This window comes from Phoca vitulina, unplaced genomic scaffold, assembly GCF_004348235.1.
Source record: "Phoca vitulina isolate PV1807 unplaced genomic scaffold, GSC_HSeal_1.0 scaffold43, whole genome shotgun sequence".
NCBI lineage: Eukaryota > Metazoa > Chordata > Mammalia > Carnivora > Phocidae > Phoca > Phoca vitulina.
The window spans coordinates 774,217-788,828 of NW_022589746.1; the positions used below are offsets into that span (position 1 = coordinate 774,217).

General features: G+C 42.7%; 1 protein-coding gene and 1 pseudogene across 1 annotated transcript in view; one reads left to right on the forward strand and one right to left on the reverse strand.

Annotated features, from left to right (window-relative positions):
- Positions 1-14,612, reverse strand: part of ABCB10 (ATP binding cassette subfamily B member 10) — a 35,888-nt gene that overhangs the window by 15,673 nt on the left and 5,603 nt on the right. The window contains exons 2-6 of the mRNA XM_032430338.1: positions 9,372-9,572; positions 8,284-8,486; positions 4,930-5,064; positions 3,758-3,904; positions 2,503-2,638 (exon numbers count right to left, since the gene is read on the reverse strand). Coding sequence (XP_032286229.1) covers positions 2,503-2,638; positions 3,758-3,904; positions 4,930-5,064; positions 8,284-8,486; positions 9,372-9,572 — 822 coding nt within the window. The remainder of the gene's footprint in view (positions 1-2,502; positions 2,639-3,757; positions 3,905-4,929; positions 5,065-8,283; positions 8,487-9,371; positions 9,573-14,612) is intronic.
- LOC116648455 lies at positions 3,658-3,741 on the forward strand (annotated as a pseudogene).

The following is a 14,612-nucleotide window of genomic DNA, read 5'->3' on the forward strand; positions in this document are numbered from 1 at the left end:
ATACTCAAAATGGATCATAGACTTAAATGTAAAAAACAAAACTATAAAACTCTTAGAAGATAACATAGGAGAAATCCTAAATGACTGTGGGTTTGGTGATGACTTTGTAGATAAACACCAAACACATGATCAATGAAAGAAAGAACTGATAAATTAGATTTCATGAAAATTAAAAACTTGAGCTCTCCAAAGAGAATGAGAAGACAAGCCACAGAGTGGGAGAAAATATTTGTAAAAGAAGTATCTGATAAAGGACAGATATCCACAATATAAGAACTCTTAAAACTCAACAATAAGAAAACAAACAACCCAATTTAAAAATAGGCAAATGACCTGAACTCAAAGACATCACTAAAGAAATACAGATAACAAATAAGCATATGTAAAGATGCTCCACATCATATGTCATCAGGGAAATGCAAATAAAACAGCAGCGAGATACCACTGCACACCTAATAGAATGACGAAAACCCAAAATTCTGACAACAGCAAAAGCTGGTGAGGATGTGGAGCATCAGGAACCCTCATTCACTGCTGGTGGGAACACAAAATGGGACAGCCACTTTGGCAGTTTCTTACACTAAACATACTCTTGCCATACGATCCAGCAATCTCATTCCTTTGTGTTTACCCAGAGGTGAAAACTTACGTCCACATGAAAATCTGCACATGGGTATTTATAGCATCTTTAGTTATAATTACCAAAACTGGGAAGTAACCAAGATGTCCTTTAATATGTGGATGGACAAATAAACTGTGGTACACCAGACAATGAAATATTAGTCAGTCCTAAAAAGAAATGAGCAAGCCCTGAAAAGACATGGAGGAACCCTCAATGCCATTTACTAAATGAAAGATGTCAATCTGAACTATAGGACATTCTGGAAAAGGCAAAACTATGGAGACAGTAAAAAGATCAGTGGTTGTGAAGGGTAAGGGGATGGGAGAAAGAGGCAGAGCACAGAGGATTTTTAGAGCAGTGAAATTATTCTGTATGATACTGTGATGATAGATACATGTCCAAACCCATAGAATATACAACACCAGTGAACATAATATAAACTATGGACTTTGGGTGATGATGATGTGTCAGTGAGAAAGATCAAGTCAACTTGTGGCAGGAAACGCGAGGAAAGCTGACTGTGGTCAAGCATGGAATGTGAACAGAAAGGCCACAGGGAGGGGACGTGGTAGTAGGTAAGTCCACTCTGAGGCAGGCCAGAAGACCTGAAGGAACGTGACCGCCCAGATTTGAGACCCTGCAATCCAGCAGGCTCAACCCAGGGGTGGAAAGAAGAACTAACCACATCACCAGCTCCTCCTGAACTGACCCTCTCACTTCCCAAGCCACTCAGCACCCTGAACCGTCTTAATCAGGTTTTTCTTCAAGAGCAGCCAGCAGAGAGGCGCCTGGGTGGCTCAGTCGTTAAGCGTCTGCCTTCAGCTCAGGTCATGATCCCAGGGTCCTGGGATAGAGCCCCGCATCAGGCTCCCTGCTTGGCGGGGAGCCTGCTTCACCCTCTCCCACTTCGCCTGCTTGTGTTCCCTCTCTCGCTGTGTCTCTCTCTGTCAAATAAATAAATAAAAATCTTAAAAAAAAAAAAAAAAAAAAGCAGCCAGCAGAACTAAAATGCTATTTTCAGGGATCTCTGGAAATCTCAGTCCAGAAAATATATATTCTCACTTGCCTGCAGATGTCTAAGGAAAAGCCTCTACCTTTAAACCCTGACAATAAAAATCTCAGGTTGAGGTGACACTGTGGGATACCAGACTTCCGTTGACCAGACCTCAGGCTATTTATCTAACCTTTCTATCTCAGTCTTCAAAGAAAGGAAACAAAAAGCAGGAAATCTCTTGCCCCTTGTTGGCTGGGCATGCCGGAGAGGTACAGAAAAGAAAACCTCGCTGACTTCCCACAGATTTGCCTCCATGGACCTTGCTTCCCTTTAGCCAGGAATGGACAAGAAAAGCTGAACTCTGAGAGATTCCTGACAAAAGCAAGCAACTCTGTTTCATGAACTTTATAATTTATACCGTTTGATTGTTCATCAATTTTGAACATGGTTGACTTCTTACAAAAGGAATTTTATTCCCCAGTGATTTGTCAGTCGGGAAACTACCATTACCACAGGACTGTGGGTTTGTGTTCACACCTGTTCAGCACTGTCCTTCCTCCTCCCCACCTCCTAGGGCCAAAGCAAACAAGCTGTCTTAATATGCGAGTTGGAAAATACGGCTCCAGTATGACCCTGAGCTCAGTGAGCCACAAGAGGCCTGTAAAAATCCTCAACTTCCCAGCCAAGGAACCGCCCATCTACATGGGATCACATTCATATCTTTATTTCTTCTTTCAAAGTCAAGTTGGACTAACATTCTAGGAAATGTTTTTTCAGTTGGAAATTAATGGATGAGAGGTGGTATAATGGGAAAGTTAAATTTCTATTTCGGAAAAAATAACCTGATTTTTAATTTGTAAATCTCAAGCCTATTTAAATTATATACCTCCAATGCTTAATCCAACCCAGAAAGCATACATTAGGAAGGACGAGAGTTCACCCACGGTCATGTGGGCACTGCCCATCAGCAGCCCTCCTTTGTACAAGACAGAAAGCACGATCAGGTTCCCAGAGAGCCCTGTCTGTCAAATGAAGAAAACAGAGATGTCAGGTGGGAACTACAGACCTAAATGCTACAAGGATTAACATGGCCTATAATTTCCTTTTTGCATTTAACTATCACAACAAGATTTTTCCAAATAGTAAATTTTAATCTGAATTTCAAATAAAAAAATACTTTTGAAATATTACAGTACTGAAGAAAATATACTCATCAATAGGAAAACTAGAAGCTAAGACACCCATCTGATTCCTATTTTACTCAATCTAGTCAGTTTGCAAAGGAAAGAACAATATTAAGAACTCCCTCCGTAAGGAGGAGATGAATATATAGTTAATATGTGTGTTTATATATTCTAATGTGACACCCCGAGCAAAGCTGGATAAGCAGTTGGAGTCCTGTCTCTCTTATCTGCCTTGAGTGTTGTTAGGTGCGTGGTCTCTGGTCAATGTTGCCTTATCTGGGCCTCTGCTTCCTCCATGTCCCTAAATCATGATCATTATTGAATCACCTGAAGTTCTTTCCAATTTGAATATGCTATGGATTTCCCCTCATGGTGATTTTCTATTCAGTGTCGTATTTGAGTTTGGGTCAATGTGATCAATTTTTTCATACTTCTTTCTTGAGATACACTGAAGTTATTTTGGTTAATCCTCAGTGGGTCTCAAACTGCCTGCATCAGAATGACCTGGAGGCCTGTTAAAACGGATTGCTGGCCCCCGCCCCAGAGTTTCTGATTCATAGATGTGGAGTGAAGCTGAGGATCTGCACGTCCAGCCAGGTCCCAGGTGAAGCAGATGCAGGTAGTCTGGACCACACCGGGAAGCTGTCTGATCCCATGCTGTTTTGGTCTCATCACCCACTGCCTTTTGTTGCATGTAGCGGTTTTCCTCTTCTTTCACAGAAATAGTTTATGAATGCTCACACCTAGTCTTGAAGTGGAATAGAATTATTTTCTATTCATGGCAAAGTCACAGAATAAAAATGTCTTTCAGTCATAACATCCACCCTTTGCAGTCTTTTTAAAATGATCTACTTACCAGCTTTGCGCAGTGGCAGTATCGTAGCCAATGAGGTTTATCCGAGGTGCGATTATTGCTAATTGAAAAAATAAATAAATAAAATAAAATGATCTACTTACTGCTCCAAAGAAGCAAGCCCGAGCAAATGCTTCTTTCCTTGCTAACTGCATCACGTGGTCCACTTTGCTGGTGTATTTCTCTATTTCAGTCATTTCTTTACCAAAAGCTCGAACAGTTCTTATATTTCCAATACGTTCCTCAGCTAGCTGGGAGAATAATAAATACATTTCAGGAAAGGAAAGTCACATTTCAAGATTTCTACAGGCAAGTTAAAATGGGGCTCTCATTTTTTTTTAAAGATTTTTATTTATTTATTTGACAGAGAGAGACACAGTGAGAGAGGGAACACAAGCAGGGGGAGTGGGAGAGGGAGAAGCAGGCTTCCCGCAGAGCAGGGAGCCTGATGCAGAGCTCAATCCCAGGACCCTGGGATCATGACCTGAGCCGAAGGCAGCCACTTAACCGACTGAGCCACCCAGGCGCCCCAGGGCTCTCATTTTTAAGACACTATCAATAGAAAGCTGCTCAGGATACATGACTAAGTCAAAAATAGGTTACAAAGCAGAGTATATGAACAATCCTATTTTTGGAAACAAATATTTTTCTATACATACAAACATACAGATACATATTTATCTATACATACCATATATAAGTAGATAGAAAGACAAACAGGAGGGCTAATAAACAGACACTGAAATATATTTTTATGCAGAGAAAAAAGATAGATAAAAAGGATAGGCTCTAAAATGTTAATAACATTCATTCTGAGAGACAGGGTTGTATGTGTTATTTTCCCTCTTTATATTTTCAAGCTTTCAATTACAAACACACTTGGTTTTTGTAACATGAAAATGTAAGTTATTTTTAATTTTTAAAAAATACAGTATTGGATAGCATTACAAAGCTTCACTTATTAATTAATAAAGGACAGAGTGTCATGCAGAAACTATTTTCAAAATATAATTAGCTTTTCCATCCTATAAGAAATAGTGATGGTAAAGCACTAAGGAGTTCATACAGTGTTCAGTCAAGTGGGATCTACACCAAGATGTAGGTAGTAATGTAGTCTAGAAGGCAGAGTATTTTCGGTTTCTAGGATCTTGAGGGCTAACTTAAGGAAAAGTAAGTACGCTTTTGAAAAGCCTAAGTACATCTCTTAGGGTGTGCCCACTAGTACCTTGGCTCTGAGTTCATTCTAGTGGAGACCACACAGGGGAGTGGCCTTTACCTGAGTGGCTTGTGCCAGGGAATCCTGTGTAACTTTGGTTAGTTTCCGTAGATAACGTCCATAAATCACAGCAAGGATGGATATTGGAGGCACCACACTCAAAACAAAAGTGGCCAGATTAGGTGAGACAAAAAACTGTCAAAAACAAAAGCCAAAAGGTGTTTGTTACACAGAGTAGCAAGACATTCTCATTACCTACTATAGGGGTGTGTGTGTGTGTGTGTGTGTGTGTGTGTGTGTGTGTGTGTGTGTTTAAATTAACAGGCAGGTTTGAAGGTGCTGTCTCAAAGTTGTACACCCTGTTTTGGTGGAACTTTTCGGACATCTTCAATCTTCATAAAACTCCATGAAAATTCAGCATGCCACACAGGGGTAACATGGCAAAGCTGCTGCAGGAAGGATGGAAATATTCTCCCCTCCAACCCTGTACCATCGCTGATACAATGCTGTATACAGTAGGCGACGCTGCTCAACCACAGAGGAGAGGAAGGCAGGACAGGAGTCACGGAAGGAGGCCCACGCGGCTCCATGCTGACCAGACCACACCAGGAATTCTGTATTCCAGTCTGGATCCCCTCGAAGGCACTGAAGAACCAGAGCAATGTGTCTCACTGAAATGGCCGAGATGGCAAAGACACCACAAAAACCCCTATCAAATGACAGATGAAAGAGGATTCTCAGCAGGGGGTGGAACTAACAAGTGGAAGAAGAGTTAGAGCTGTTTCCATGGCTCAGAGGAATGACGGTTCAGCAGGATGGATGTGGACTCAACATAAGGAGTTTCTAACAACTGGAGTTGCTCAAAGAGGAAGTAATCAACTTCTATAGAAATAACATAGTGGGTTTTCCTGTCAACCCTGCAATTTGGTGACTGGATTTTAAATGGCACTAGCATCTTTTCAACAAATTGTTAAAATCTGCCAAATCTCATTTGCACAGAAAGTAGTATAATCAGCAAAAGGCTTTCTTAAAAAGCTGAGGAAAAGTTGCACACGGAAATGTACAGTAATAGATGGATCAACCAATCATTCGTTCATTTTCTCATTCAACAGCTCGTTACTGAATGCCTACACATAGCATACGCTATTCCAGGCACCTGGAAGATAACTGACCCATGTGGAGTTTTATCCAAGGGGAGAGCTAGATAGCAAATGGGTAAAAGAGGGACAGGGAGAACAATTTCAGGTGTAATAGGGTCTTGGAAGAGCAAGTGACAAAGGCCCTGAAGCAGGAATGAGCTTGGCACCTTCAATTTATGGAATGATCCCCCCTGAGCAGACAAGTCATGCAGTTCACCAGGGCCTCGGGATGATGGCTGCCAGCAGGACACACGCAGGGGGAGTGATGCAATCAGGGCAGGCCTGATGGTTCTGGGGCCTGACTACATGGGAGCTCAAGCAAACCATCTGCATGGGGTGCCCTCTGCGGTGGGGCAGGAAATGTATCAGTCCCTTTCCATTCCATAATCCGATGTTACCAGCTCAGTCTGCAACAGATCCTTCTGCTCTGGATTGAGTGCTACATGGAAGCAAAGAGGACATAAGCCCAAGCTATTCCACTTGGGGGATGGGATAAATTACAGTCCTCGTTCTAGGGATCTGGAACTGCAATGCTTAAAATGATAGCATCACATGGCTACTGAGCACTTCAGATATAGCTAGTGTGACTGAGAAACTGAATTTTTAAATTTGTTTAGTTTTAATTAAAATTTAAACTTAAAAATGAATATTCTATTTCTATTCACTTATTGGTAAGGTTTTAGGTATGTCTGGAAAACCTGGTACGTCAGTCTACTTTCTCAATGGCAAGTTTTATAAATCTAAATGAGGATGAAATATTTCCAATGAAAATTTAGCATCCGAATTGAGATGTTCCATAAGTATAAAAGACATTAGACTTTGAAATCTTAATATGAAAAAATAATATTAAATATCAGATTAATAATTTTTTCTATAAATTACATGGTGAAGTGATACTTTGTTTATATTGGGTTAAGTAAAATATATTATTAAAGTTAATCTCATTTCATCTTTCTTTTTGCTTTTTAAAATGTGGCTGTTAGAAAATTTAAAATTACCTATGTGGCTTGCATGACATTTCTCCTGGCCAGCAGCACAGGTCTGATGAGTGAGGCAAACAGACAGGACAGTACTCAAGCCACCCAGTTAAGGCAGGAAAGAGGCTGTGGGGGTAGAGAGAGCTCACTTCAGTGGAATATAGATCTACTTCTGTGTACAGAAGGATGGAATTTACCCTCCTCCTTACAAGAAGAGGAAAGGCAATGATTCCTTGGTCTTGTCAAGATAACACTACCTTTTTGGGGGCAGGGAGAGAATGTAACTTACAATCTTTCCTTTAACCCAACTGCTTGGCACCCAAAGGGCTCCCTCCACCTGTTGCTCTTTTCTGCAACATTCTTTCACACAGCCTTAGAAAACCCAGGCAAAAGATGTCCATCGACAGATGAATGGATAAAGAAGATGTGGTGTATATATACAATGGAATATTATGCAGCCATCAAAAGGAATGAGAGCTTGCCATTTGCAACAATGTGGATGGAACTGGAGGGTGTTATGCTGAGCGAAATAAGTCAATCAGAGAAAGACATATATCATATGACCTCACTGACATGAGGAATTCTTAATCTCAGGAAACAAACTGAGGGTTGCTGGAGTGGGGGGTGGGGTGGGAGGGATGGGGTGGCTGGGTGATAGACATTGGGGAGGGTATGTGCATGGTGAGCGCTGTGAATTGTGCAAGACTGTTGAATCACAGATCTGTACCTCTGAAACAAATAATGCAATATATGTTAAGAAAAAAAAAAAGAAGATAGCAGGAGGGGAAGAATGAAGGGGGGGAATCGGAGGGGGAGACGAACCATGAGAGACGATGGACTCTGAAAAACAAACTGAGGGTTCTAGAGGGGAGGGGCATGGGAGGATGGGTTAGCCTGGTGATGGGTATTAAAGAGGGCAGGTTCTGCATGGAGCACTGGGTGTTATACGCAAACAATGAATCATGGAACACTACATCAAAAACTTATGATGTAATGTATGGTGATTAACATAACAATAAAAAATTAAAAAAAAAAAAGAAAACCCAGGCAATAATGTAATCTTTGCTAAATGTAATGGTCCACTCTCCTGATAAGTCATTCTGGAGAAACGAAGGTTGCAGGGGGCCACACGGGAAGAAGCCATCTCCACATCCGCGCAGCCTCTGTGACAGCACTCTTGGCTAAGTGGCTTACAGGATGATGAGAACAGCTCAGCTTGAGCTTATCTCATGACTGAGAGGCCTGGCACAGGCCAAAGCCCTGACTAGAAGGTACCAACACAAGCCAGGCCAACATACCATCATGCCAATGCCAACAGAAGCCTGGGCCCCGGCCCGGAGCCCATCCGAGAGGTTTTCGGTCACCGAGCGCCCTAGGAGTGCGGTGTCTGAGGAGAGGCGGTTAATCAATTCTCCTGTGCGAGTCTTGTCAAAGAAAGCAACCTCTTGCCTCAGAACAGAGGAGAATAACGAAGTTCTCAACCTATTCACAATGCGCTGACCTGCAAAAGCAAAAAGGAATGGCATCAGCTTGGGTGCAGCCACCTAACAGGTAGCAGCTTGGCCCGAGGTCATCAACCTCTTCTGAGCACCACAGCCTCTGAGGCATGTCTGGTGCCTGCATCCACCTGGTGGGAACAGACTCACCTGAGCCCTGGCATATTGGCAGACGTGCACCGGTAACAAGCACTGATTTTCTCTTAGCAACCATACACAGACTGCGGATGTGGAGGAGGGGATACAGGGATAAAATACAGGATCTCTGAGAGATGTTTAAAAGGTATTATTTACAAATAAGCTTTACTACATTAACTTCTCAAAAGCTAATTTTGTTCCTCCTTGGCAATCCTTTTCTGTATTGAACTTTCATATGGCAAGCACTGGTTAATTATCTGCAGAGTATTTTATTAGCTGAATACTGAGAAGCAACTTAGAGTCTGGCATCCCGGGCTCTGGGATTACTGTGGTAGTCCCCCACCTGTTAACAACCAGGACTCATCACGGAAATGCTGTAAAAAATCACTGCCCCAGTGCCTACTGAAGGGGAAACACAAACATGGAGCAGATAAGGTTTCCACAGTTCCCTGGAGGAGGCTCAGAACTCCAGCCTCCTGACCACGGGCCGTGTCTGCAAACCTCCCATCAGACAGGCTCTGTCCCTCACTTCACTTCATGTACAGGGAGAGTTGAGAAGAGAGTGCTTGACCTAAAGCAATTTGTAGCTCCAACGTCTGGCCATACATGGGGCTCCGTCCCCGCTGAATGTGATGGCAGGAAAAGAGGAACAGACGGCCTGGAGCACACGAACCTCGAGCCCGGACAGCCCCGTGTGACGCCACTCGAGTGCTCTGGAATGCCTCGCTCGTGCAAGGCGGGGGCCGTTTTACCTGAAGTCTGCATGAGGTAGACGCGAACAGCATTGGCGGCAGCACCACACAGGAACACGCCGCTGAGCACCAGGCAGAGGCGGGTCAGCTTGGAGAGGCAGTCCACGGTGGGGTTTGTGTAAATGACATCGATGATCTTTCCCAGGAAGAAGGGGGCAGACATGGTGATGACACTGGACACGGCCAGAAACCCAACTGCGGCTAGAAAAACACAAGCAGGGCGCCCGGGTGGCTCAGTCGTTAAGCGTCTGCCTTCAGCTCAGGTCATGATCCCAGGGTCCTGGGATCGAGTCCTACATCGGGCTCCCTGCTCAGCGGAAAGCCTGCTTCTCCCTCTCCCACTCCCCCTGCTTGTGTTCCTGCTCTCGCTATCTCTCTCTCTGTCAAATAAGTAAAATCTTAAAAAAACAAAAACAAAAACACAAGCAGCTCTCAGGTTCGTGGGCACTTCTGCAAGGGGCAGGGGGCCAACTTCACCACGCTTCTCTCCCAGAGCTGCCGTCCAGAGCACGCGCTGCTCTCACGTGCTGGGAGTTTCCTTCCTTTCGCTCCTGGACCCTTGACTAAAGGCAAGAACGTAGGGGGTTCTAGGGACACAACGAGTAGGGTGACTGTAGGAAGGCACTGATCATACCCAAGTACCCAGACAAAACGACTTTTGCTTTACCCAGGTCTGATCATGTGAAGACAAGAATAACAAGGACTAACTATGAAAATCTGAAGATCCATTCTGACCTCCCTCCCTGCCTCGTGCTCTGGGTGTTCAGCTCAGATGACATTTTTCCTACATTCATGCTATCCATTGTCATTCTCTGGCATCTAACTGTGTCTTTGCTTGAAGATCAAACAATGCAGGTAAAGCACTTGATTATGTATACTATTTCCAAAGGCTATTTAAAGTTTTGAAATAGTATACTGTTCCTGGCATCCATTACACATGTGATATGTTCCTTCTTAATCTTATTGCTTTGGGGAATAAAGCACCAGAATACCAGCATGATATGGAAATAGATAATAACACAATTGTTCACACATCTAAAAAACAGGGGAATAGAGTCTTATCAGAAAGGAAAATACTGAGAAAATCCAATCAGGAACAACACATACCCCAGGCAAGTAAGTGCATTCACAAAAAGAGGAATGCAAATTTACACTACAAAGATATACCAGTTTTCATCTATTGGATTGGCAAGGATCAAAGAGTTCGATAACACACTGTGTCGGTGAAGCTGTGGGAAAAGAGGCATTTACACTGTCAGTGGGTGTGCAAAGTGGTACAACTGCAATGGAGAGTGATGTGATCATTTTGGTTAAAATGTGAAAGTACATTCTCTTTGATCCAGCAATTCTAACCCTAAGATTTTAACTTAACATATACTCCCATATGTGTACACAAAACATGTACCTTCGAGGATGTTCATTACAGCATTACTTACACCAGCAAAAGATTCAAAGTATGCAAACAACCACCAGTGGGAAACAAGTTAATCAATTAAGGAGCATTTACTTTATGCGTATTACACAGTCATTCAGAAGAATGAGGCAACTCTCCAGGTATAGACATCACCAAGATACACTGTTAGTGAAAACAGCCTAAGACACAAATGTTAACATTTGCTCATTGGCTCTTAAGTTCATATACACACAGAACATCTCTGGGGGAGTAATAAGAAACAGGTAAGACTGGGGTTGCGGTGCCTGGGTGGCTCAGTCAGTTAAGCGTCTGACTGTTGATTTTGGCTCAGGTCACGAGCTCAGGGTCGTGAGATCGAGCCCCGCATCGGCCCTGCACTCAAAGGGGAGTCAACTTGTTCCTCTCTCCCTCTGTTTCTCCCCCCACTCTCTCTCTCCTTAAAATAAATAAAATCTTAAAAAAAGTAAGATTGGGGTGTTTAGGGGCAGGGTACATGCCACTGCATCCCTTTTGAGTTTGGTCCTATTAGGAACCCAGCTAGTGCCACCACCACAGAGTCCATGGTGAGGCTCTAGATGACTACAACATGAACTGACCGCTGGGAGAGGGGAGCTCTCACACCCTGCAAACAGCAGTTGCTTCTCTTTGTGTTTTGCCTAATGCCAACACTGCAATTAAAGGTATTGCTTTTAGGTAATCTTAATAAAAAGAGTGTAGATTGTATTATTTACAATACTGAGATATGGAAGCAACCCAAGTGTCCACCCATACATGACTGGATAATGTGGTGTGTACACACACACACACAACTATTAGCCATAAAAGAATGAGAGCTTGCAATTTGCTATAAGATGGATGGACCTAGAGGGTATTATGCTAAGTGAGATAAGTCAGACAAAGAAAGACAAATACCATGTGATTTCACTTATATGTAGAATATAAAAAACAAAACAAATGAATAAACAAAAAGTTTTAGACTCTTAAATACAGAGAACAAACTGGTAGCTGCCAGAGGGAAAGTGGATGGGAGTACTGAGAAATAGATAAAGGAGATTAAGAGGTACAATCTTCCAGTTATAAAATAAGTAAGTCACAGAGACCAAAGTACAGCATAGGGAAGGAATATAGTCAATAATACAGTACTAAATGCTATTTGGTGACAGACGGTGACTACACTTATCGTGGTGAGCACTAAGTAACAGATAGAATTGGCAATTCAATATATCATACACCTGAAACTAATATAACATTGTACATCAACTATACTTCAATTAAAAAATAGTTTTTATATTTAAAAAGAGTATAGAGCGGAGCACCTGGGTGGCTCGCTCAGTAGGTTAAGCGTCTGCCTTCGGCTCAGGTCATGATCTCAGGGTCCTGGGATCGAGCCCCACATCCCGCTCCCTGCTCCACGGGGAGTCTGCTTCTCCCTCTCCCTCTGCTCCTCCCCCTGCTTATGCTCTGTCTCTCTCTGTCAAATAAATAAATAAAATCTTTTAAAAAAAGAGTATAGAGCAAACTCAGTGCCAACAGTTTCAGTTGGCAGAGCTCTAGGGGAAAGGAGAGCCTTTTAAGTAAGGAACATTTCACACAATCACGCTCTTCCTTCCTCGAGGCCTTCTGACATCCTCTTCTCGAGAAGACCCACTCTGACAACCTTATTTAAAATACAGATACCCAACACTGGCTGCCTCATTCCCTCTTCATTTTTCTCCTAACACCCTCCACCTTCTGGCATTCTAAACGTTTCACTTGTTTATTGTCTATCTCTTCATTAGGACATAACAGACTTTTTTAAGAATTTATTTTTAAGTAATCTCTACACCCAACGTGGGGCTTGAACTCACAACCCCAAGATCAAGAGTCACATATTCTTCGACTGAGCCGGGCAGGTGCCCCAGGACATAAAGATTTTTGTCTGCTTTGTTCACTGCTATATCCCCACCCCACAGACACATAGTAGAAGTTCAATAAACACCTGTTGAATGAACGAACAAATAAATTGAACTTTGGCAAAGAAGGCACAAAAGCGTATCAGACCAAAGTTCCTCAGTTGCCTAAATAGGAATGTAAGATCTGGCGCCTGAGAAAAATCCAGATGGAAATGACTTTTTGCACAGAGCCAGAAAGTCCCGGTGTCTGGCTTAAAATCCCATAATCACAATTTAACTGAATAATGTAAACCTGGCCAAGGGCCATTTCATTTTGATATAAGACCTGGGGTCTTGTTTCAAAATGCCACGCTCCTGCCAATAGGGCCCAGAGGCACTGAAAGCCCACCAGGCATGCAGAACTAACTCGGGATTCCGCACGACACAACTGCGGTGAGCAGGCATGCTCCAGAAGGGGGTGTCCTGGGGAACAAGGGATCAACCCGGAAGCCTTTCTGCTTCATCTTTCATCAGTAGCTAGTCTCTCCAGTCTGTTCATTCACTCTGGCAAATGCTTCCAAGAATATAATGTATGTGAAGTGCTAGAAGGGTCCATTTCTCCCTCCCTCCTCCAGTGTTCTAATTCAAAGTTTTGATTCCAAATCAGAATCTGTAGTTTGTGAATAAAATGCCCTATGATTTTGATTCTGAACACTAGTTCTTACACAATAATGATAATGACTACAAAGAGGAAGGAATTTAGTTGAATCCAAACTCATTCCAGCATATCCCCTTTTGCCTTTTAATTAAAAAAAAAAAGATTATCCATTTGTTTTATTGCCATTTGTGTCCTTTTCCTACAAACTGAATATAAACAAAAGTAAAATAAAAGATTTTTTTTCAGCTTTTGTTTAGATGGATTCCTGCTAATGGAGGTTTTACTACATACCAGTGTCTTAGACATTAATGAATAATTTAGACTTGCACCCTATCGTTTCAGATTCCTCCCTAAACCTGACATGCTAACTATACTACAATCCTTCTGAAATCCTTCTCCAACTTTTTTCTGTGGTTAGGCCTCTTGTTTGTTCCTATCCTTGCCTGATGGGACCCCCAGCAACTGTTATGTATCTCTTCACAGATATCTTCAGGTATCTTTCTGTTATCCTCATTCTACTAAATCATGGCATCCAAAAAGTGAAAGAAATATTCTTCAAAAGAAGGGGGACAGAAACCCTAAAATGCAGTTAACTCATGAAAAAACAACGGTTTGGGATGGGTGGAAGAAGCTGCACAGCATGCCCATCACCTGCTAGACATGGTACCCATCTTTTAACGATTCATCTGACAATTTGGCAGGTACAGCTAAGCCCAGCGTCATTCCAGGACTAAAGATGAAACACAAAAATGAGTACCCACCACTGTCTGAAGCATTTGGTAGGCACTATCTCCTTGAATCCTCCCCCAAACCCTCTTATCCACATTTTCAAAGGTAACTCAAGCACAGAGAGGCAAGGGAGCTTGCCCAAGGTCACCCAAATCATATAATGCAGAACCACACTGAGACAAAGCCTTCATCTTACTACATTTGAAGTAGAGAAAAGGGCACGAGCCTGGAGGTTGGGGCAGGCCAGGAAGGAGAATGGCTGCAGGACAGAGTTGGAACTGGGACCTCATGGCGCAAAGGAAGAAGTACTAAGAAACAAAGTGGAGAGGTAGTGGGTTCTTGATTTTAACGTGGAATAGGGAATTTGCAGAATGGCAGGCTAAGAGGGCTTTAAGTTGGGTAGTGCTACAGTCAGCTTTGCATTTTATTTATTTTCGTAAAGATTTTATTTATTCGTCAGAGAACGAGAGAGAGCACAAGCAGGGGGAGCGACAGGCAGAAGAAGCAGGCTCTCCGCTGAGCAAGGAACCCGATGTAGGACTTGATCCCAGGACCCTGGGATCATGACC